This window comes from Staurois parvus, unplaced genomic scaffold, assembly GCF_062004578.1.
Source record: "Staurois parvus isolate SC_StPar_1 unplaced genomic scaffold, SC_StPar_1.0 ptg001730l, whole genome shotgun sequence".
Classification (NCBI taxonomy): domain Eukaryota; kingdom Metazoa; phylum Chordata; class Amphibia; order Anura; family Ranidae; genus Staurois; species Staurois parvus.
In genome coordinates this window covers 90,694-113,234 of record NW_028319526.1, presented here as the reverse complement: position 1 = coordinate 113,234, position 22,541 = coordinate 90,694, and the positions used below count along the sequence as shown (strand labels likewise).

At 46.4% G+C, this 22,541-nt stretch overlaps 1 protein-coding gene across 1 annotated transcript in view; it reads right to left on the bottom strand.

Moving 5' to 3' along the window:
* The window catches only part of LOC149434588 (tumor necrosis factor receptor superfamily member 25-like), an 80,744-nt gene that overhangs the window by 4,135 nt on the left and 54,068 nt on the right, over nucleotides 1–22,541 (bottom strand). Inside the window, exons 4-8 of the mRNA XM_089663609.1 lie at nucleotides 21,151–21,282; nucleotides 15,652–15,733; nucleotides 12,088–12,152; nucleotides 7,064–7,174; nucleotides 4,421–4,440 (exon numbers count right to left, since the gene is read on the bottom strand). Coding sequence (XP_089519735.1) covers nucleotides 4,421–4,440; nucleotides 7,064–7,174; nucleotides 12,088–12,152; nucleotides 15,652–15,733; nucleotides 21,151–21,282 — 410 coding nt within the window. The remainder of the gene's footprint in view (nucleotides 1–4,420; nucleotides 4,441–7,063; nucleotides 7,175–12,087; nucleotides 12,153–15,651; nucleotides 15,734–21,150; nucleotides 21,283–22,541) is intronic.

Genomic DNA, 22,541 nt, shown 5'->3' with positions numbered 1-22,541 from the left:
GCATTCGGATAATATACACCCTTTTCTTTATAAATGGTATGATCCACATGGCATTCGGATAATATGCACCTTTCTCTTTATAAATGGTATGATCCACATGGCATTCGGATAATATACACCCTTTTCTTTATAAATGGTATGATCCACATGGCATTCGGATAATATGCACCTTTCTCTTTATAAATGGTATGATCCACATGGCATTCAGATAATATACACCTTTCTCTTTATAAATGGTATGATCCACGTGGAATTCGGATAATATACACCCTTTTCTTTATAAATGGTATGACCCACATGGCATTTGGATAATATACACCTTTCTCTTTATAAATGGTATGATCCACGTGGCATTCGGATAATATACACCTTTCTCTTTATAAATGGTATGATCCACGTGGCATTCGGATAATATACACCCTTTTCTTTATAAATGGTATGATCCACATGGCATTTGGATAATATAGACCTTTCTTTTTATATATGGTATGATCCACATGGCATTCGGATAATATACATCCTTTTCTTTATAAATGGTATGATCCACATGGCATTCAGATAATATACACCTTTCTCTTTATAAATGGTATGATCCACATGGCATTCGGATAATATAGTATAGTAAAAGTCAGCAATATATTTACAGTTCAAATTTTTTCAGTTTGATTTCAAATTTGCTTCGAATGTGGATAAGTTGTTATTTCGTACAAAATTTAGTTTCGTTATTTCAGATTCGTTTCAATTTGTTGTAGTTGTCATTTGGTAATTCGGGCACATCCGAATCCCTGAACAACGAACATTTTGTCCGAATTTCGATTTGGAACTAAACAAACGTGTGTGCACAGCTGCACCAGATTCTGAGTGCTCCAGTTTTATTAAGTCTCCCCCCATCGTGTTGGGGCTCTTGCACATGGTCGAAAGGGGGCCCTATGAGTCCCCCTGGGCATTGTCTTGGCTGTGTGGTTTGTTGGTTGTCCCCGGTGCAGATCAGACGAAGCTTCGCAGAGCTCTCTTGTCGTTTCAATGTGAGTCATAGAGAAAGCGGAGGCCATAGACTATTCATGAAGCCCATATTTAATGCATACAGCACTAAGGGTTTCATCTGTCCCTCATACTCTGTTGCTAGGATCGCCCCGGGAACACAAGGACACAAAACAGGTTTTCACTCTATGGACAGGATCAACTGCTTGATTAGGGAAAATACATTTTATGGTAGCTATAGACAATGCGCAGCGCACGGTCACAGGAGAACACTCGCTAAAAACTACAAACCGTCAAAGCAGCCTTCAAGTGTGTCCAGTTTCCTATTCAATAGATTGGGGGAGGATCAGAACCCCTGCCAGGCTTTTTCTGCTGTCTGGAAGATCCATTAAAAATCTGCCAATTTCTCCACTGACCTCAACTTGGTGTCCTCCATCCGTGTCTGCCAATCCCTCCACTGGCCTCCACTCAGTGTCCTCCATCCATCACTGCCAATCCCTCCACTGGCCTCCACTCAGTGTCCTCCATCCGTCTCTGCCAATCCCTCCACTGGCCTCCACTCAGTGTCCTCCATCCGTCTCTGCCAATCTCTCCACTGGCCTCCACTCAGTATCCTCCACCCCCCTCTGCCAATCCCTCCACTGACCTCCACTCAGTGTCCTCCACCCCTCTCTGCCAATCCCTCCACTGGCCTCCATTCAGTGTCCTCCACTCCTCTCTGCCAATCCCTCCACTGGCCTCCACTCAGTGTCCTCCACCCCTCTCTGCCAATCCCTCCACTGACCTCCACTCAGTGTCCTCCACCCCTCTCTGCCAATCCCTCCACTGGCCCCCACTCAGTGTCCTCCACTCCTCTCTGCCAATCCCTCCACTGGCCTCCACTCAGTGTCCTCCACCCCTCTCTGCCAATCCCTCCACTGGCTTCCCATCGCCCAATGAATAAAATTCAAAACATTAACAATCCCATATAAAGCCATTTATAACTCCGCCCCAAATCACATCATCAACCTTGTCACCCAAACCATCCTCTCCACTCCTCCCACCATCTCCTGCTCTCTAGCTCACTTGTCTCCTCCTCCCATGCTCGTCTCCAGGACTTCTCCAGAGCCTCCCCATCCTCTGGAACTCTCTACCCCAATCTATCAGACTATCGCCTTCTCTGCCCACTTTTAGGCGATCTCTGAAAACCTCTCTCTTCAGGGAAGCCTATCCTGCCCTCAGCTAATAATGGAATCTTCTATTCCTCCTACCAGTCCATCCCCCACAGTTATTACCTTTTGTACCACCAGCCCCTCCCTCTTAGATTGTAAGCTCCCAGGATCAGGGCCCTCCTATCCTTCTTGTATTGAACTGTATTGTTGCTGTATTGTCTCCCGTTTTATTGTAAAGCGCTGAGCAAACTGTAGGGTTTTAATCCATCATTAGCTAGTGATTGCTAATGGACCTTGCTACGCTACAGCTAGACCCCACTGTGCATCCGTCTGCAGCCCTTTAACCCTTTCCAATCCAGCTGTGGAGTGACCCTTTAAGTGGGTCTTTACGCCAAGTGGGGAAGGGGGGGGCGGCAGGATGGAGTTCCCGATCACATGACCACTGTAATTGGCTGTTACAGTGGTCCCATGATTGTGAGTGGGTCCTGCCAGCCCCCCCATCATAATTAGAGACTGACGACTCAGTCAATGTGGTGGTGGTTGGGTCTGCAGAAGCTTCTGAGAGTGGCCGCCATTTTGAAATGAAGTTAGGACGAATAGCCAGCAGGTAGCAATAAAATGTCGAGAGGTCTCTGGCTGAGCTGAAATGGACACACTCATAGAATACATATTCCACCAAACTGACTCTGTTTTCTCAGGATTGTTTGGATCTAATACCCCAAAATGAACTGGATTTACGAAACTGGACCAGTTGCCCAGGCCCAGGCTTTGCCTGTCACGGTGGGCAAACCCCCAAATGGGTCTTCAGAGTTGGGTTTCATAGGGATGGAGCATGGCCTCAGGGCTTTCTTTATGCATGGGCACCCCTGGGCACTACCGAGGGGCCCCAGTTGCATGGGGGCCCCAGATTACTGTATGGAGACGCTCAACCCAGGTGCATGGTATGGGAGCAAGAGTTGGAAGTTAATGAAGAGCACACAAGAGGTCCATGCAGGTGTATGTCAGAACCCCATTCTGTCACTGGGAGTGAGCTGGCAGAGGTACACTGGACGGTTGGAGTGGGCATGGGCTCAGCGGTGTCCCTCCTAAATGCAACAGTTCACAGTCAAGGTGTGCAGTGACACGGGACAATATGTATTTCTGGGACTCAGCATGCACATTCATTGCTCATGGTGCACGGCTCATCTCTCAAGTCGGGGGCCAGCCTTACGGTTAACTTCACCTGAACGTGGCCTCCACCTTGTCCTGGGTCATTGATGAGCACAAGGTACCCAATGTGCAGGGTGAGTGATCCATGCCACTGCCTGGCGTAGCCCAAAGAACCCCTGTGGACTTACAACCGCTAGCCCACCCCTACCAGTTGACTGCAGAATCCGAAGATAAAATGATCAACTCATTAAACTGAGAGCGATTTTTCCATAAGGGAGAGGAGGTCCATCACCTTAAGACACTAGCGAAAAACTGAGGACCCGTAAGGTCATAGGAAGACACCCAGAGGGGCGACCAAGGAGAGTGGATATAGTGAATGCAGGGTCCGGGGAGAGCGAATATAGTGAATGCGGGGTCCGGGGAGAGTGGATATAGTGAATGCGGGGTTCGGGGAGAGTGGATATAGTGAATGCGGGGTCCGGGGAGAGCGGATATAGTGAATGCGGGGTCCGGGGAGAGCGGATATAGTGAATGCGGGGTCCGGGGAGAGCGGATATAGTGAATGCAGGGTCTAGGGAGAGCGGATATAGTGAATGCGGTGTCCGGGGAGATCGGATATAGTGAATGCGGGGTCCGGGGAGATCGGATATAGTGAATGCGGGGTCCGGGGAGAGCAGATATAATGAATGCGGGGTCCGGGGAGACCAAATATAGTGAACGCAGGGTCCGGGGAGACCAAATATAGTGAACGCAGGGTCCGGGGAGAGCGGATATAGTGAATGCGGGGTCCGGGGAGAGCGGATATAGTGAATGCGGGGTCCGGGGAGAGCGGATATAGTGAATGCGGGGTCCGTGGAGAGCGGATATAGTGAATGCGGGGTCCGGGGAGAGCGGATATAGTGAATGCGGGGTCCGTGGAGAGCGGATATAGTGAATGCGGGGTCCGGGGAGAGCGGATATAGTGAATGCGGGGTCCGGGGAGAGCGGATATAGTGAATGCGGGGTCCGTGGAGAGCGGATATAGTGAATGCGGGGTCTGGGGTTTAGTAACACTTAAGAGTTAACACATTCTATACAAGATACTATTACAATATTATATCTCCATGATATCACCAAGCAGTAAAATCCAGTTGTCTTACCGTAGTACAGATATCTCCACCTGTAAATGATAAAAGAACAGAATTACAATGTTGTCCACAAATGTATATTTTACAAACAGTTGCAGTATGTAGAACAGTCTTTCTCAACCTTTTCAACACAGAGGAACCCTTGAAATAATGTTCCAATCTCAAGGAACCCTGGCAAAAAATGACTCTATCTACAACTCATGATACATTGGTGCGATGATCAGTGGGAAGAATGTTCCTCACACTGGTGGTCAGTGGGAAGAATGCTCCTCACACTGGTGGTCGGTGGGAAGAATGCTCCTCACACTTTGTGGTCATTGGGAAGAATGCTCCTCACACTTGTGGTCATTGGGAAGAATGCTCCTCACACTTGTGGTCGGTGGGAAGATTGCTCCTCACACTTGTGGTCATTGTGAAGAATGCTCCTTCCACTGGTGGTCAGTGGGAAGAATGCTCCTCACACTTGTGGTCATTGGGAAGAATGCTCCTCACACTTGTGGTCAGTGGGAAGAATGCTCCTCACACTTGTGGTCGGTGGAAAGAATGCTCCTCGCACTTGTGGTCATTGGGAAGAATATTCCTCACACTTGTGGTCATTGGGAAGAATGCTCCTCACACTTGTGGTCGGTGGGAAGAATGCTCCTCACACTGGTGGTCAGTGGGAATAATGCGCCTCACACTGGTGGTCAGTGGGAAGAATGCTCCTCACACTTGTGGTCATTGGGAAGAATGCTCCTCACACTTGTGGTCATTGGGAAGAATGCTCCTCACACTTGTGGTCATTGAGAAGAATGCTCCTCACACTTGTGGTCATTGGGAAGAATGCTCCTCACACTTGTGATCAGTGGGTAGAATGCTCCTCACACTGGTGGCCATTGGGAAGAATGCTCCTCACACTGGTGGTCATTGGGAAGAATTACCCTCTTACAGATAGCTGAAAAGATCATTGGTGTCAGCGGGAACTTATCTGAGAGACAGAAATTGCTCATTGCTCAAGGAACCTCTGGCAACCTCTGGAGGAACCCTGATGTAGAAGATTGACCAGGAGACTAATAAAAAAGTTCTGTCTATGTTCAGAACTGCGAAGCGTGCTTTCAAAAAATATTACATGCAGTTTATTTTTTTTAAATGTTACATAAAATAGTACAGCAGCACTCAGTCTGGGAGAGGAAGGGTATGATACTGCTGTGAATGTGCTTTCAGAAAAGGGGGAGTGACCTACACTGCGCTGCTGTATTTCCATCGTCCGATCACCAGGCTGGGGCAGGTCCTAGACCGGGCTGCCTGGTTTACAAGCAGATGAGTGTTCAGGGAGGTCTATGCTGTGTGGATCACAAGACTAGTCCTAAATGACAATCCCAACACGCACTTTCCTGCAAGAAACGGCTGCATGCATAGGTGGGTGCTGCAGCGACCGTCGGCTGGAACCGAGCAGAGTCAGCGTGGAGAAATGCCGCCGGTCACATGCCCGGTGAAGGGGACCTGCGAGACTCCGAAACGCTGGCTTGCTGTAACTATGTAAACACTTATTGAAGCCTTTTCGGACCTGCACTGGAGATCCTTGGTGTGCCGGCAATGTTTCTCCTCGATCACAAGACTAGCTGAACAGTATCATAGATCCTCTGGCAGGTAAGAATTTATACATATACATATTTCTACTCAGGAGCGTCCCTAGGCAGGTGCAGGGGGTGAGCGCCGCACCGGGTGACACCTGACCCGTTCCACGAAAAGGTAAGTTTTAAAGCAAGCCGACGATCCCCGCAGGATGGATCGGATCTGCGGATTGAGCATAGTGGACTGGAGTCCGATCCATTGTGCTCCCCAATCCGCTCCCCTATCCACAGATCCAATCCATCCTGCGGGGATCGTTGGCTTGCTTTAAAACTTACCTTTTCCTGGAGAGATCAGTGTCACCCCGTATAGGCTGCATGCCAACGATCCCCGCAGGATGGATGGGATCTGCGTATTGGGGAGCATAATGAATCGGACTCCGATCCATTATGCTCAATCCGCAGATTCTAACCATCCTGCGGGGATCGTCGGCTTGCTTTAAAACTTACCTTTTCGTGGAGAGATCAGTTAACCCCGTATAGGTTGCAAACTGACGATCCCCGCAGGATGGATCAGATCTGTGGATTGAGCATAATGGATCGGAGTCTGATCCATTATGCTCCCCAATCTGCAGATCCGATTTATCCTGCGGGGATTGTCAGTTTGCAACCTATACGGGGTGACACTGATCTTTCCACGAAAAGGTAAGTTTTAAAGCAAGCCGACGATCCCTGCAGGATGGATCGGATCTGCGGATTGAGCATAGTGGCCTGGAGTCCGATTCATTATGCTCCCCAATCCGCTCCCCACTCTGCAGATCCGATCCATCCTGCGGGGATCGTCGGATTGCTTTAAAACGTACCTTTTCGTGGAGCAATCAGTTAACCCCGTATAGGCTGCATGCCGACGATCCCCGCAGGATGGATGGGATCTGCGTATTGGGGAGCATAATGGATCAGACTCCGATCCATTATGCTCAATCCACAGATTCGAACCATCCTGCGGGGATCGTCAGAGGGGATGTCACCAAGTGTTAGCGCACCGGGTGACACCAACCCTAGGGACGCCCCTGTTTCTACTGTTTCTACGGGAGTTCGGACTTACCGAGACTGTCTTCTTTTTTAAACTTGTACTTGTAAATGAAAAGTCCAAAAAGTACAAAGACCAGCAGCAGCAGCGGGAAGATCGCAAACAGGATTCTTGTATCCACTGTATCTGAAAGATAACAAGATGGAGGTCAACTTTACCCCGTATTCTATCTACTAGATGGCCCTCCAGCTGTTGTAGAACTACAAGTCCCATGAGGCATTGCAAAACTGACAGTTACACGCATGACTCCAAAAGGCAGAGGCATGATGGGACTTGTAGTTCACCAACAGCTGGAGGGCCACAGTTGCCCACCCCTGTACTAGATTATTAAACAGCCTAATAAAAAAAAGCTAAAATAATAAATAATATATACAGTTGTGCTCAAAAGTCTCCCTCCCCCAGCAGAAATGGTGAAATTTTGCCATTGATATTGAAAATGACTGATCTTGCAAAAAAAAATAATCTTTTTATTTAAGGATAGTGATCATATGAAACCATTTATTATCACATCGTTTTTTGGGTACTTCTTATGATAACAGGAAGTCTCCGCCCCCCAGATCAGAAGTCTCCGCCCCCCAGATCAGAAGTCTCCCTCCCTTGGAATAGTCAGCCTTGGTACAGACACACAAGGGGCACACACAGGGTACAATGGCAATTAAAGGTTCATTTCCCACATCTGTGGCTTAAATTACCATCAATGTATAAATAGTCAATGAGTTTGTTAGCAGGATGCACTAAGCAGGCTAGACACTGAGCCATGGGGAGCAGAAAAGAACTGTCAAAAGAACTGCGTAAAACAAGGTAATGGAACTTTATAAAGATGGAAAAGGATATAAAAAGATAACCAAAGCCTTGACAGTACTGTTCAATCACTTATTAAGAAGTGGAAAATGTGGGGATCTCTTAATACGAGGCCAAGGTCAGATAGACCAAGAAAGATTGCAGCCACAACTGCCAGAAGAATTGTTCGGGATACAAGAAAAACCCCCCACAGGTAAGCTTAAGAGAAATACAGGCTTCTCTGGAAAAAGAGGGTGTGGTTGTTTCAAGGAGCACAGTACGAAGATACTTGAACAAAAATGAGCTGCATGGTGGAGTTGCCAGAACGAAGCCTTTACTGTGCCAATGCCATAAAAAAGCCCAGTTACAATAAGCCCAACAACACCTTGACACACCTCACAGCTTCTGGCACACTGTAATATGGAGTGACGAGACCAAAATAGAGCTTTTTGGTCACAATCACAAGTGCTATGTTTGGAGAGGGGTCAACAGGGACACAAATACCATCCCCACTGTGAAGCATGGTGGTGGCTCATTAATGTTGTGGGGGTATGTGAGCTCTAAAGGCACGGGGAATCTTGTGAAAACTGATGGCAATATGAATGCAGCATGTTATCAGAAAATACTGGCGGACAATTTGCATTCTTCTGCACAAAATCTGCGATTTGGACGCTCTTGGACTTTCCAGCATGACAATGACCCTAAGCACAAGGCCAAGTTGACCCTCCAGTGGATACAGAAGAAAAAAGGTGAAGGTTCTGGAGTTGCCATCACAGTCTCCTGACCTTCATATCTTCGCGCCGCTCTGGGGAGTTCTCAAACATGCGGTTCATGCAAGACGGCCAAAGACTTTACATGGCCTTGAGGCATTTTGCCAAGACAAATGGGCGGCTCTACCACCTGCAAGAATTCGGGGGCCTCATAGACAACTATCACAGAAGACGGCATGCCCACTTTGATGGGGGGGGCGATACACAGCACTAAGAACTAAGGGGAGGTAGACTTTTGAACAGGGAGGCATTTCATTGGTTTACTTGTTCCCATGTTTTGTTTTCTGATTGGTCCATTCTGTCATGACCTCCAGTTACAGAATAGGAATCCCATACGAAAAAAAAGAAATGGGTTTTACTGCCCACTCTTTTCTGCTGCTCACTGTTTTCTTTAAGCACTTCAAGTCCGGACACTTTCCCCCCTTCCAGTCCGGACACTTTCCCCCCTTCCAGTCCGGACACTTTCACCCCCTTCCAGTCCGGACACTTTCACCCCCTTCCAGTCCGGACACTTTCCCCCTCTTCCAGTCCGGACACTTTCCCCCCCTTCCAGTCCGGACACTTTCCCCCCCTTCCAGTCCGGACACTTTCCCCCTCTTCCAGTCCGGACACTTTCACCCCCTTCCAGTCCCGACACTTTCCCCCCCTTCCAGTCCCGACACTTTCCCCCTCTTCCAGTCCGGACACTTTCACCCCCTTCCTGTCTGGACACTTTCCCCCCTTCCAGTCCGGACACTTTCCCCCCTTCCAGTCCGGACACTTTCCCCCCTTCCAGTCCGGACACTTTCACCCCCTTCCAGTCCGGACACTTTCCCCCCCTTCCAGTCCGGACACTTTCCCCCTCTTCCAGTCCGGACACTTTCCCCCCCTTCCAGTCCGGACACTTTCACCCCATTCCAGTCCGCACACTTTCACCCCCTTCCAGTCCGGACACTTCCCCCCCTTCCTATCCAGACACTTTCACCCCATTCCAGTCCGGACACTTTCCCCCCCTTCCAGTCCGGACACTTCCCCCCCTTCCTATCCAGACACTTTCACCTCATTCCAGTCCGGACACTTCCCCCCCCCCCCTTCCAGTCCAGGCCAATTTTCAGCTTTCAGCGCTATCACACTTTGAATGACAATTGCGCGGTCATGCAACACTGTACCCATATGAATTTTTTTAGCATTTTTTTGAGACAGATAAAGCTTTATTTGGTGGTATTTATTCACCGCTGGGATTTTTATTTTTTTGCTGTGTAAATGAAAAAGTCCAAAAATTTTGAAAAAAAGTGTTTTGTTATAAAAATTTTGCAAATAAATAATCTTTCTTCATAAATATTGGCCAAAATTTATTCCGTTATCTTTTTAGTAAAAAAACAAAACAAAACAAATTAGTTTATAACCAAAAATTTAAACTTTTTTTTTACAGTTTTTTTTTATATTATTATTTATGTGGTTTGGTTTTTTTTACATACTGTCACCCTAGCAGTGCAGTGTCACCATGGTGACACTGTACTACTTGTGGGGGGTGAAGAAGATTTTTTTTTTTTTCTACACTGATTGCTTTTATACCCATAAAGGCTGTAAAAGCAATCATTTCTCCTTCTCTCTGGCTGCATTCTTGCAGCCATTGAGAACTACTGTGTGAGCTGTGATTGGTCACAGCTTGTCACATGGTACAAGGCTGTTGTGAATAGCCCTGTACCATGTGATCTCTGTGATCATTCACAGATTTCACACGTAGTAAGCAATGGTGTCAGAACTGACATCTTGCTTACTACTCTGCATGTGATCACTGATTGACCAATCAGTGATCACATGATCGGGACCTCGCAGGGAGGTTCCGTACGACAATCGGTGTTCCACTGTGTCTGGAGGATACAGGGGGCACTGGATCGCGGTGCTGCGCGCTCCCAGGGAGGGGAGCACAAGTAGGGAGCGGGGAAGCCGTTTATAAACAGCCACCCGCCCCTGCACTGCCACCGTCTGGCCGTTTATATACATGGGCCAGACGGGAGGTGGCTAAAAATGGTACAACCTGTATATTGCCAATTCTCCACAGGAATGCAAATTTTTGAACACAACTGGATATAATTGTTTTTTCGAGGGTGTACCGATAACACAGAATTCATGACATTATCTGTTTTCTCAGGAGGATGCACAGCAAAGGATGTTTGCCTTCAGACTTTCTCCCTAATTTAAACCCCATAGCCCCCATTTAAACAGGGCAGGGAGGCGGAGGAGTCTCAGCTCCGCCTCATCCAGTGTGTAAATTTGAGCTTAAGCTAATGAACTCTGTAAACATGCTGTTCTTAAACACAACAGCTAGACAGGAAAACATGGAAATTTAAGTTTAGAATGCTACTTCTTAATATAGCCGGACATAAAATTATTTATATAATAAATTAATATTAAAAAAAAAAGAAACTAAACCTCAAAAGGCAAAAAAATAGTAAATGTATCACTCGAGGGTGGTCAGAGGATGAATTGCTGTGTATTTTTTTTTATAATTTTTTTTTGTATTTCAATGTTTTTATTAATTTTTAAACAGTTTAAGACAGGAGCAACAAAACACGCCAACGCAGGGGCTATCCATTGCACATATAAAAAATAGAAAAAACAGTGCTCTAACACCAACAGAGCAAAAGGTGCGCTCACGCAGGGGCTATCAATGGCACATAAATGACAAAACATTATTATAACACCGACAGTAACTCAAACTAAAGGCAGCTATCCACTGAATAATTAATTTTTTTTACTTTTAAAAAAATGCAAACTGCTCGGTGGGTACTGTGGGCTGCACAGGTCCCCTGCAGCATGGGGCTGGGTCGCAATTGCAACCCCTGCGACCTGTGCAGGTACGCCCCTGCTTTTATCACTGTAGTAATGGTGTAGCAGTGGTGCCTACTACACCTATTTACAGCCTCCAACAGCTATACCACAAGCAGGACACATAGATAGTTACTTTGGTCCAAGCTGGACCAATGTAACTGTGTAAAAATTGCCATACCTGGAATTCAGCTTTAAGTCACTCAACCACAATACCAATATCACCTACGGTTGACCAAAGTGGACCCTTATGTGAACACTCCCCAATGTTTATTGGGCCCAGGGGCGGACTGACGACTCATGGGGCCCCTGGGCAATAGGGGATCATGGGGCCCCTGTGTCCTTGCCCAAACTCAAAAAAGCCTATGAAAAAGGTACCAGGGGCATCTCATGGGGCCCCCTACTGACCCCGGGCCCTCGGGCAGTGCCCGAGTTTCCAAATGGTCAGTCCTCAGCCCCAGTCTTGGTCTCTTTCTGGCATGAAGAGGCCCCTATACCAGGATGCATCTCCGGTGTGCATATATTGCAGCTTGAGATTCAGAGCTAAAAGATGCCATAGACCACCCATAACTGAAAGATTACTTTGGGGTTGATTGACCCTCAAGCCATGCGTATGCAACATGCCAAGCAAGGTGTAAAGCATTTCATCTTCTAATTCAGCATTTGGATATTACTTACCGCCTTTAAGTGGAACGCATACAGGTGTGCATGTTGCTGGTACTTCTTTACAGTCTTTATTGGTTCTAGGGGAAGAAATATGGAGTGTCATTATCTTGACAGGTGACCACAGATAAATACATATTTCCTTCAACCGTTCTACCAAAATAAATTTTTAAAAGTCCCTACACATGTCCATTCTCTCCTCTTGGTTCAAGTCTCAGAAATAAACTAAGCATCCTTGATAACAATGAGAAAAAAAGTTCCAGGAGGAGCAGGTGTCTCTGAATGTATTGGGGTCAGTACAAGAGTTGGGTCAGGTTTTAGGGCTTGGGTGAGGTAGGAGTTGGGTACAATGGTCAAGAAGTGTCTTTGTTAACTCCAACCCCAAAAATTAACAGCGTTGGGTCTACAGAGCTAAAAACGGATCTACAGATGGCAAAAATTCTGACAAATTTCAAATCTGGATTGTCAATATCTTGACAGGTGACCACAGATAAATACATATTTCCTTCAACCGTGCCACTAAAAGAAATTCTTAAAAGTGCCTACACATGTCCATTGTCTCCTCTTGGTTCAAGTCTCAGAAATAAACTAAGCATCCTTGATAACAATGAGAAAAAAAATGTTCCAGGAGGAGCAGAACCTGGTCACGTGACTGGTCAAAGGCATGTGATCAACTTGCAGTGTTGAGCTTCAGACCCTGAATAACCCATGAAATGTCCATAGTAGCGTCTACTCACCATTATAAATTGGGGCCATAGTTATGGGGGCAAGTTAAAGGTTAAGTTTTGGGGTTGGATAGAAAAGAGTTTAAATGAAAACAGTTTAGAATCCGTCTACTCTCTGAAAATACTGGTTCCCTGGCTGTCATACTGATCCAATGACTTCAGTTCTAAGTCACTGACCTGAAACACGTCCATGGATTAGACGTTGTGATGTCACTGCCTTTCTTCATGTGCATGCTTGTTTTGGGCCAGGTGTCTCTGAATGTATTGGGGCCAGTACAAGAGTTGGGTCAGGTTTTAGGGCTTGGGTGAGGTAGGGGTTGGGTACAAGGGTCAAGAAGTGTCTTTGTTAACTCCAACCCCAAAAAGTAACAGCGTTGGGTCTACAGAGCTAAAGACAGATCTACAGATGGCAAAAATTCTGACAAATTTCAAATATGGAGTGTCATTATCTTGACAGGTGACCACAGATAAATACATATTTCCTTCAACCGTGCCACTAAAAGAAATTCTTAAAAGTCCCTAAACAGGTCCATTCTCTCCTCCTGGCTCAAGTCTCAGAAATAAACTAAGCATCCTCGATAACAATGAGAAAAAAAAATGTTCCAGGAGGAGCAGAACCTGGTCACGTGACTGGTCAAAGGCATGTGATCAACTTCCAGTGTTGAGCTTCAGACCTTGAATGACCCATGAAATGTCCATAGTAGCGTCTACTCACCATTATAAATTGGATCCATAGTTATGGGGGCAAGTTAAAGGTTAAGTTTTGGGGTTGGAGAGAAAAGAGTTTAAATGTAAAGAGTTTAGAATCTGTCTGCTCTGCAAATACTGGTTCCCTGGCTGTCATACTAATCCAATGACTTCAGTTCTAAGTCACTGACCTGAAACAAATCCATGGATTAGGAGTTGTGATGTCACTCTGCCTTTCTTCATGTGCATGCTTGTTTTGGGCCGGTGTCTCTGAATGTAGTGGGGCCAGTACAAGAGTTGGCTCAGGTTTTAGGGCTTGGATGAGGTAGGAGTTGGGTACAAGTGTCAAGAAGTGTCTTTCCAACTCCAACCCCAAAAAGTAACAGCGTTGGGTCTACAGAGCTAAAAACGGATCCACAGATGGCAAAAATTCTGACAAATTTCAAATATGGAGTGTCATTATCTTGACAGGTGACCACAGATAAATACATATTTCCTTCAACCGTGCCACTAAAAGAAATTCTTAAAGGTCCCTACACATGTCCATTGTCTCCTCTTGGTTCAAGTCTCAGAAATAAACTAAGCATCCTTGATAACAATGAGAAAAAAAATGTTCCAGGAGGAGCAGAACCTGGTCACGTGACTGGTCAAAGGCATGTGATCAACTTGCAGCGTTGAGCTTCAGACCCTGAATGACCCATGAAATGTCCATAGTAGCGTCTACTCACCATTATAAATTGGGTCCATAGTTATGGGGGCAAGTTAAAGGTTAAGTTTTGGGGTTGGAGAGAAAAGATTTTAAATGAAAAGAGTTTAGAATCCGCCTACTCTCTGAAAATACTGGTTCCCTGGCTGTCATACTGATCCAATGACTTCAGTTCTAAGTCACTGACCTGGAACACGTCCATGGATTAGAAGTTGTGATGTCACTCTGGCTTTCTTTATGTGCATGCTTGTTTTGGGCCGGTGTCTCTGAATGTAGTGGGGCCAGTACAAGAGTTGGCTCAGGTTTTAGGGCTTGGGTGAGGTAGGGGTTGGGTACAAGGGTCAAGAAATGTCTTTTCCAACTCAAACCCCAAAAAAGTAACAGCATTGGGTCTACAGAGCTAAAAACGGATCTACAGATGGCAATCATTCTGCCAAATTTCACTTTCATACCTCCATTACTTCAAAATGGCAGCTAATGCACAGTAATAGGTGGCGCTGTAATGGTATGTCAGTCCACATTTTGACATAACTCTCCAATTCTTTTGAAAAACCCTCTTGATATGTAAATAAAGATCTGAAATAAATCTTTACATAGTTAAATAGTTAGTCTGGCTGAAAAAAGACAAAAGTCCAGTTCAACCATTAAAAAAAAAAAGGCTATAATCCTACACCCACAGTTGATCCAGAGGAAGGCAAAAAAAAACCCAGCAAAGCACGATCCAATTTGCTCCTGCAGGAGGAAAAATTCCTTCCTGATCCCCCGAGAGGCAATCGGATATTCCCTGGATCAACTTTCCCTATAAATGTTATATCCAGTTATATTCTGTGTATCCAAGAAAGAATCCAGGACTTTCCTACAGCAATCCACTGAGCTGGTCACAACCAACTACTGAGGGAGTCTATTCCACATTCTCACAGCTCTTACTGTGAAGAAACCTTCCCGTGTTTGGAGATTAAATTTCTTTTCCTCCAGATGTAAAGAGCGCTCCCTTGTCCTCTGTGATGACCTCAGGGGGAATAACTCTACACCGAGTTCACTATATGAACCACTGATGTATTTAGCCACTTGGAGTATCTTGGTGCGTAGTGGAAGTGGTGGGTGGTAGTAGAGGGGCCCCAGGTCAAATTTTGCTTCGGGGCCCACAAGCTTCAAGTTATGCTTCTGGTTAGTATAATACATATAAATTACTGTACAGATCTGTGTAAATTTAGGTTCATTTTATCAATGGGTAGCCATTCCACACAAATTGTGGGTACCAGGTTAACAAGTCCCCGAAAAAGTCCCTGGATGGACTTTTGCCTTTTTTCAGCCAGACTAAGTATGTAAAATAGGAACATCATCAGTATCAAAAATAATATATAGACCGAATTTTCTGCCTTGATAGGGAGAGAATACAAGTAAATAGAATACACACACCTATCCCTCATATTTAACTCGGATTCTACATTCGGTACTTACTGATTACAAGGCTGGCATTCATTCTTTTCCTCAAAAAAGTTAGGTAGACAATCTCCGCAAATGGTATCCGTGGTGTTTGTGCCTGGATTGAGAAATAAATTGGACAATGAGCAGCACAGTGGCTAAATGGTTAGCACTTCCGCCTGGCAGTACTAGAGTCATTGGTTTGAATCCCAATCATGGCTCCACCTGCCTGGAGTTTGCATGTTCTCCCTGTGCCTGTGTGGGTTTCCTTCCACATTCCAAAGACATGCTGGTAGGTGAATTGGCTCCTGTCTAAATTGGCCCTAGTGTGTGTATGTATGAATGTGAGTTAGGGACCTCAGATTGTACGCCCCTTGAGGGTTAGGGACTGATGTGAATGTACAATATATATGTAAAGCGCTGCGTAAATTGACGGCGCTATATAAGTACCTGAAATAAAATAAATAGTCAGAACCTGCCTTGTTTTTTGCTTGTTAATTTATTAATTGTTATTTATTTGCTGATATATCAGAGAATATTTCTGAATGCACCAAATACCTGTTTTAATCATTGAAATGTCCCTCCTAAAGATGAGGACCAAATCCAAGCTTGCTGGACACCAGTGAACCGAGTACTGTGCTTGTAAGCTAAGCATACATTTTGGTGGAACAATGTAATTGGCATTTACCTGGAGCAGCCTTTCTCATCTTTTTCAACACAGAGGAACCCTTGCAATAATTTTCTGGTCTGAGGGAACCCCTGCTAAAAATGACTACATCTACATCTCATGATACATTGGTGTGGTGGTCAGTGGGAAGGATGCTCCTCACACTTGTGGTCAGTCCGAAGAATGCTCCTCACACTTATGGTCATTGGGAAGAATGCTCCTCACACTTGTGGTCAGTCCGAAGAATGCTCCTCACACTTATGGTCATTGGGAAGATTGCTCCTCACACTTGTGGTCGGTGGGAAGAATGCTCCTCACACTTGTGGTCGGTGGGAAGAATGCTCCTCACACTTGCGGTCGGTGGGAAGAATGCTCCTCACACTTGCGGTCGGTGGGAAGAATGCTCCTCACACTTGTGGTCGGTGCGAAGGATGCTCCTCACACTTGCGGTCGGTGCGAAGGATGCTCCTCACACTTGCGGTCGGTGCGAAGGATGCTCCTCACACTTGCGGTCGGTGGGAAGGATGCTCCTCACACTTGCGGTCGGTGGGAAGGATGCTCCTCACACTTGCGGTCGGTGGGAAGGATGCTCCTCACACTTGCGGTCGGTGGGAAGGATGCTCCTCACACTTGCGGTCGGTGGGAAGGATGCTTCTCACACTTGCGGTCGGTGGGAAGGATGCTCCTCACACTTGTGGTCGGTGGGAAGGATGCTCCTCACACCTGTGGTCGGTGGGAAGGATGCTCCTCACACCTGTGGTCGGTGGGAAGGATGTTCCTCACACTTGTGGTCAATGGGAAGGATGATCCTCACACTTGTGGTCATTGGGAAGAACGCTCCTTACACTTGTGGTCATTGGGAAGAATTCCCGCCTTACAGATAGCCAAAACAATCAATGACGTCAGCGGGAACATATCTGAGAGGCAGAAATTGTTCATTGCTGAAGGAACCCCTAACAATCTTAGGAGGAACCTTGTTTAAGAAACCCTGGCCTATATCTATGCAATGTGAGGGCCAACCTACACAGTCCATTTACTGTGTCTCCACTTGGGTAAGCCCTCACACCTTATAGATATCTACAGAAGATTGTATAATCAGACTGACATGAAGCCAAATGAATGGAGTACGAGTGGAAACTAGAGCAACTAGAAGTTGGGTCTAAGGCTGAGCATGTGTGTGCTGCAACATTCAGACTATCTCCCAATTCAGCAAAAGATCTACTTGCACAGGTTAACTGCTTGTTGTCTACGGCAAAGGTCTCCAAACCTTCTAAACAAAGGGCCAGTTTACTGTCCTTCAAACTTTAGGAGGGCCAGAATGTAAACCAGCAGAAGTAGAAAATGTCCTGGCATCAGTGGGAGTAAATAGTGTCCCCACTTTGATACTAGGGAGAGAAACAGCCTCCTCAGCAGTCAGTCTTCCAACTCCCCTGCCAGCCTCACTCTCCCATATTTATGGGTTGGCCTCATCACCCTACCAGGGCCTCCAAACCTGCGATTGGTTAGACTCCAATAAACATGCAGATTAGGTCTTCACCCCTTCTAGAAGCTTCCATGGTCCTCCAGAACCAGGTGGAGTCCCAACCTGTTAAGCCATCCAGCCTGACCTGCAGTTATTCAACCTAATCACAGACTCAAACAGTTGCCATGAGTCATACACAATAAATGTACCTACACTACCCTAGTAGCCTACTAGAGGGTGCTATACTAGTTCTCTATATACCACAGCCAAAACCTGGAAGGGTGAGTCTTGTATCGGGGCAAGCATGTGTCTGATCATCTGTGCCACACCCGACTCCGTGGTGGAAAATACATCTATAGCTAAGTATTCCAGCAGCAATGGACCCCTGCCTCAACAGTAAATCCCTCCCAGCAACAAATTACCACTCAGCACCAATGGATCCCTCACCAGCAAAAATAGACATCCCCCTGCAGCAATAGACCCCACAAGCAACAATAGATCCCCAAGCAGCCAGCATCAATAGACCTTCCAGCAGCAATGGACCCCTCCCTTCCTCAACAGTAGATCTTTACCAGCAACAAATAACCAATGGATCCACCACCAGCAACAACAGACCCACCTTGCAACAACAGCCCCCCTAGGAACAATAGATCCCCCAGCAGCCAGCATCAATAGACCCTCCAGCACACCCCAGCACCACTTGCTATGACATACATTCAGTGCTGGAGGTGCTGGAACTGCGTTCCCACTGAAAAAAAACCTGATTATCATAGTGCAGCCTTAGCTGTAAGTATTGGCTGTGTGTGCTGCTGTTCCCTTGTATTCTCTCCCGCCAAATCAGTATTTGTACCCCAGTGTCAGGCTGTAAAGCCCCCAAGGAGGCTGACCTATCTCGTGCAGGACTGATAACTGACATGGGATGCTGGGGGAGGGTAACATAGATGGGGCCTTTTAAACCCATGGTATTTAATAAGGCAGCCCCTCATAGGGCCTCACAGCCTGGCAATGCTACATCGACACAAAGAAAATACAACCGAATCATAAAATAAGAAGGAAGTCTTTGACAGTTAAGGCTTTACGAATCTCACAGATCAAGAGTGGAGATTCAGCTTTTAGCAGATGCTCTTTAGTAATCGATTCTTTTAAAATGAAATAATGTTTCCACTGGAGGGCAGCAAAAGGCTGATAACCATCAAATCCCCTTAAAAAATGTAATTCAAAAAATGGATTCATAGATTCCATGTTATGGAGCCTGCATAGTGTCAGAGCCAACGATTGCTCTAGCTGTCTATAGGGGGGGGGCATTCCTTCCACTAGCCAGTAACGTAAAGTGGATTTTTTTCCCCCACTCCCCTCTAATGAATTCATTTTAGCAAGGGTTCCTCAAAACCTGAAAAGAGATTCAAGGGTTCCTCAAAACGTGAAAAGAGATTCAAGGGTTCCTCAAAACCTGAAAACAGATTCAAGGGTTCCTCAAAACCTGAAAACACATTCAAGGGTTCCTCAAAACCTGAAAACACATTCAAGGGTTCCTCAAAACCTGAAAATAGATTCAAGGGTTCCTCAAAACCTGAAAACACATTCAAGGGTTCCTCAAAACCTGAAAATAGATTCAAAGGTTCCTCTGGGGTACAATCATTGAGAAAAGCTACTCAAGAAGAATACCATTTACACATGGAATGCGAGGTATATATAGACCAGACAGTGGCACTGGCATATATGAAGCTAAAATACACGGCTCAAAAATATGAAAGGAAGACTTTGTAATTCGAGTTTGGCATCAAGTCAATGAAATTCCTGGGTTATTGATCTGGTCAGGTAAGTAGCAGAGGGGGTTGTTCATCAGTTTCAGCTGCTTTGGTTTTAATGAAAATGACAACAGGTGCACTAGATGGGCAACAATGAGAATCCCCCAAAACAGGAATGGTTTTACAGGTGGAGGCCCTGACATTTTTTTCCCTACTCCTCTTTTCTGACTGTTTTTCATTTGGCCAGGGTCAGTGTCACTAATGTTAGCATGAGGCCATACCTGGACCCTACAGAGGTTGCACAGGCAGTCCAACTCCTCCAGGATGGCACATCAATACGTGGCAATGGCCAGAAGGTTTGCTGTGTCTCCCAGCACAGTCTCAAGAGCATGGAGGAGATTATAGGAGACAGGCAGTTCCTGTAGGAGAGCTGGACAGGGCCGTAGAAGGTCCTTAACCCATCAACAGGACCGGTATCTGCTCCTTTGTGCAAGGAGGAACAGGATGAGCCCTGATAGAGCCCTACAGAATGACCTCCAGCAGGCCACTGGTTGAATGTCTCTGACCAAACAATCAGAAACAGACTTCATGAGGGTGACCGGAGGGCCTGACATCCTCTAGTGGGCCCTGTGCTCACTGCCCGCCACCATAGAGCTGGATTGGCATTTAACACCAGAATTAGCAGGTCCACCACTGGCGCCCTGTGCTTTTCACAGATGAGAGCAGGTTCACCCTGAGCACATGTGACAAATGTGAAAGGGTTTGGAGAAGTCGTGGAGAACATTCTGCTGCCTGTAACATGGTTCAGCATGACCGTTTTGGTGGGGGGTCAGTGATGGTCTGGGGAGGCATGTCCATGGAGGGACACACAGACCTCTACAGGCTAGACAATGGCACTCTGACTGCCATTAGGTATGGGGATGAAATCCTTGGACCCATTGTCAGACCGTACGCTGGTGCAGTGGGTCCTGGGTTCCTCCTGGTGCAGTGGGTCCTAGGTTCCTCCTGGTGCAGTGGGTCCTGGGTTCCTCCTGGTGCACGACAATGTCTGGTCTCATGTGGCCAGAGTATGCAAGCAGTTCCTGGAGGATGAAGGAATTGATACCATTGAATGGCCCCCACGCTCACCTGACCTAAATCCAATAGAACACCTCTGGGATGTCATGTTTCGGTCCATCTGACACCGCCAGGTTGCACCTCAGACTGTCCAGGAGCTCAGTGATGCCCTGGTCCAGATCTGGGAGGAAATCCCCCAGGACACCATCCGTGGTCTCATTAGGACCCTCCCCCCGACATTGTCAGGCATGCATACAAGCACGTGGGGGCCACACAGACTACTGAGGACCATTCTGAGTTGCTGCAATGACATTTCAGCAGAATGGACTCACCTGCTGCATCATTTATTCACTTTGATTTTCGGGGTGTCTTTGAATTCAGTCCTCTGTAGGTCGATCATTTCCATCAAACGATGGACATCCTTACGTTCCTCACCCATCCCCCCGCCCATGTCAGTATAGAGATCCTGCAGGAGATTCCTCCCCATTGAGATCTGATGGGTTTTCAAAGTCTTCCTTTCATCTTTTTGAGCCGTGTATATTGCGCCCATCATCTCGGAGGGTTTGTATGTAGGGAAGGTCTTCTCCTTCCAGCTTACTTACAGTTTTTCTTGATGTCTCTGTTCCGGCACCTCATACACGGGTAGCATTCTCCTCCTCTTACATAAAACTCGTCTTTGCAGCCACATATTCGGTCGGTTGTCGGTGTACACGGCGCTACCTCAACCTGTTTTTCTAAAGAGAAGGAACAATATTCATTTTATTTTTCAATTTTTCAATTTTCCAGGAGCCCCCCCCCCCCCCCTCCCCCCATAGGTTGTATGCCCGAGGACAATTCCAGCCATTAAATGCAGCTAGATCCAGAAATAAGAGTCCCCTTAAGTCCAGGTTCACACCTAAGTGTTTTGCCTTTTGCAGAAACGCACAGCAGTTCATTTACCATGATTTCCTATGGGACGGGTTCACATCTCCGCGTTTTCACCCGGTGCGATTTTTGGAAAGGGTCGGGGACTTTTTTAAATGCAAGACGTTGCGTTTTGGTTCAATAGACTTCAGTGGAGACGCTCCATGCATGTAGTGCGTTTTTGATGCCTTTCGCGTTTTAATCTGCCCAACAAAAAGTTGGCAAAAAAAAGCAAAGAGCATCAAAAATGCGTCAAAATTGCATGTGCAAAAATGCAAAAAGCACTCCTGAAACGCAAACTGCATAGGTGTGAACCGAGCCTAAAGAGGTGCTCAACTCTCCAAAGACTGCAGACAGGACAGGAGCCTCGGGGCTGACATTGCTGAGGCAGGTCGCCTAAAACGTAAAAGCGCAACTCCACTTTTGTTGAGAATAAACCCCTCCCCCCTCTGGGCGATCTCTGCGCATCGCAGGGATTGTAACAAAAATTGTTGCAGATTCCTTCCTTTTGTTATTCTGAAGAAATATCTGTTTGTTTCTCTGTGTCCATGTGCAGAGGGAATGTGAATGGGAGAGACTTTATAATCACCAATCAGCTGCTGCATCTACAGGCCTCTAATGAGGAAAAAGGCAGGGTCTGCATCCCTTTAGATGTGATTTCTTTATGGGAGTATCTCACCAAAAACAACATTTTTGTTGCTGGGGATGCCCAAAATCTGACTTGTATCTTAGTGCAGACTTTTGGAAAAATCAGTGAGCTAATCACACAAGCAGGAAATGACATTTCTGGGGGGAGGGGCGCTCTGTTTACCATCTGTGTACAGAACGCCTCCAGGCGGCCATATTGCATTTTACAGAAAACGACAGCGGCTGCTGATTGAAAAGCAATTTGTTATTTTTATCCATGAAAGTGGACTTACCCTTTAACCTATGAATGACCTGTCCTCACACACACTATCCCCTTTAAGGCTCAATCCAGCTAAAGCAAGGGTCTCCAAATGTTCTAAACAAAGAGCCAGTTTACTGTTCTTCAGACTTTAGGGGGCTGGACTGTGGCCACTGGGGGTAGAAAATGTCCAGGCATTAGTTG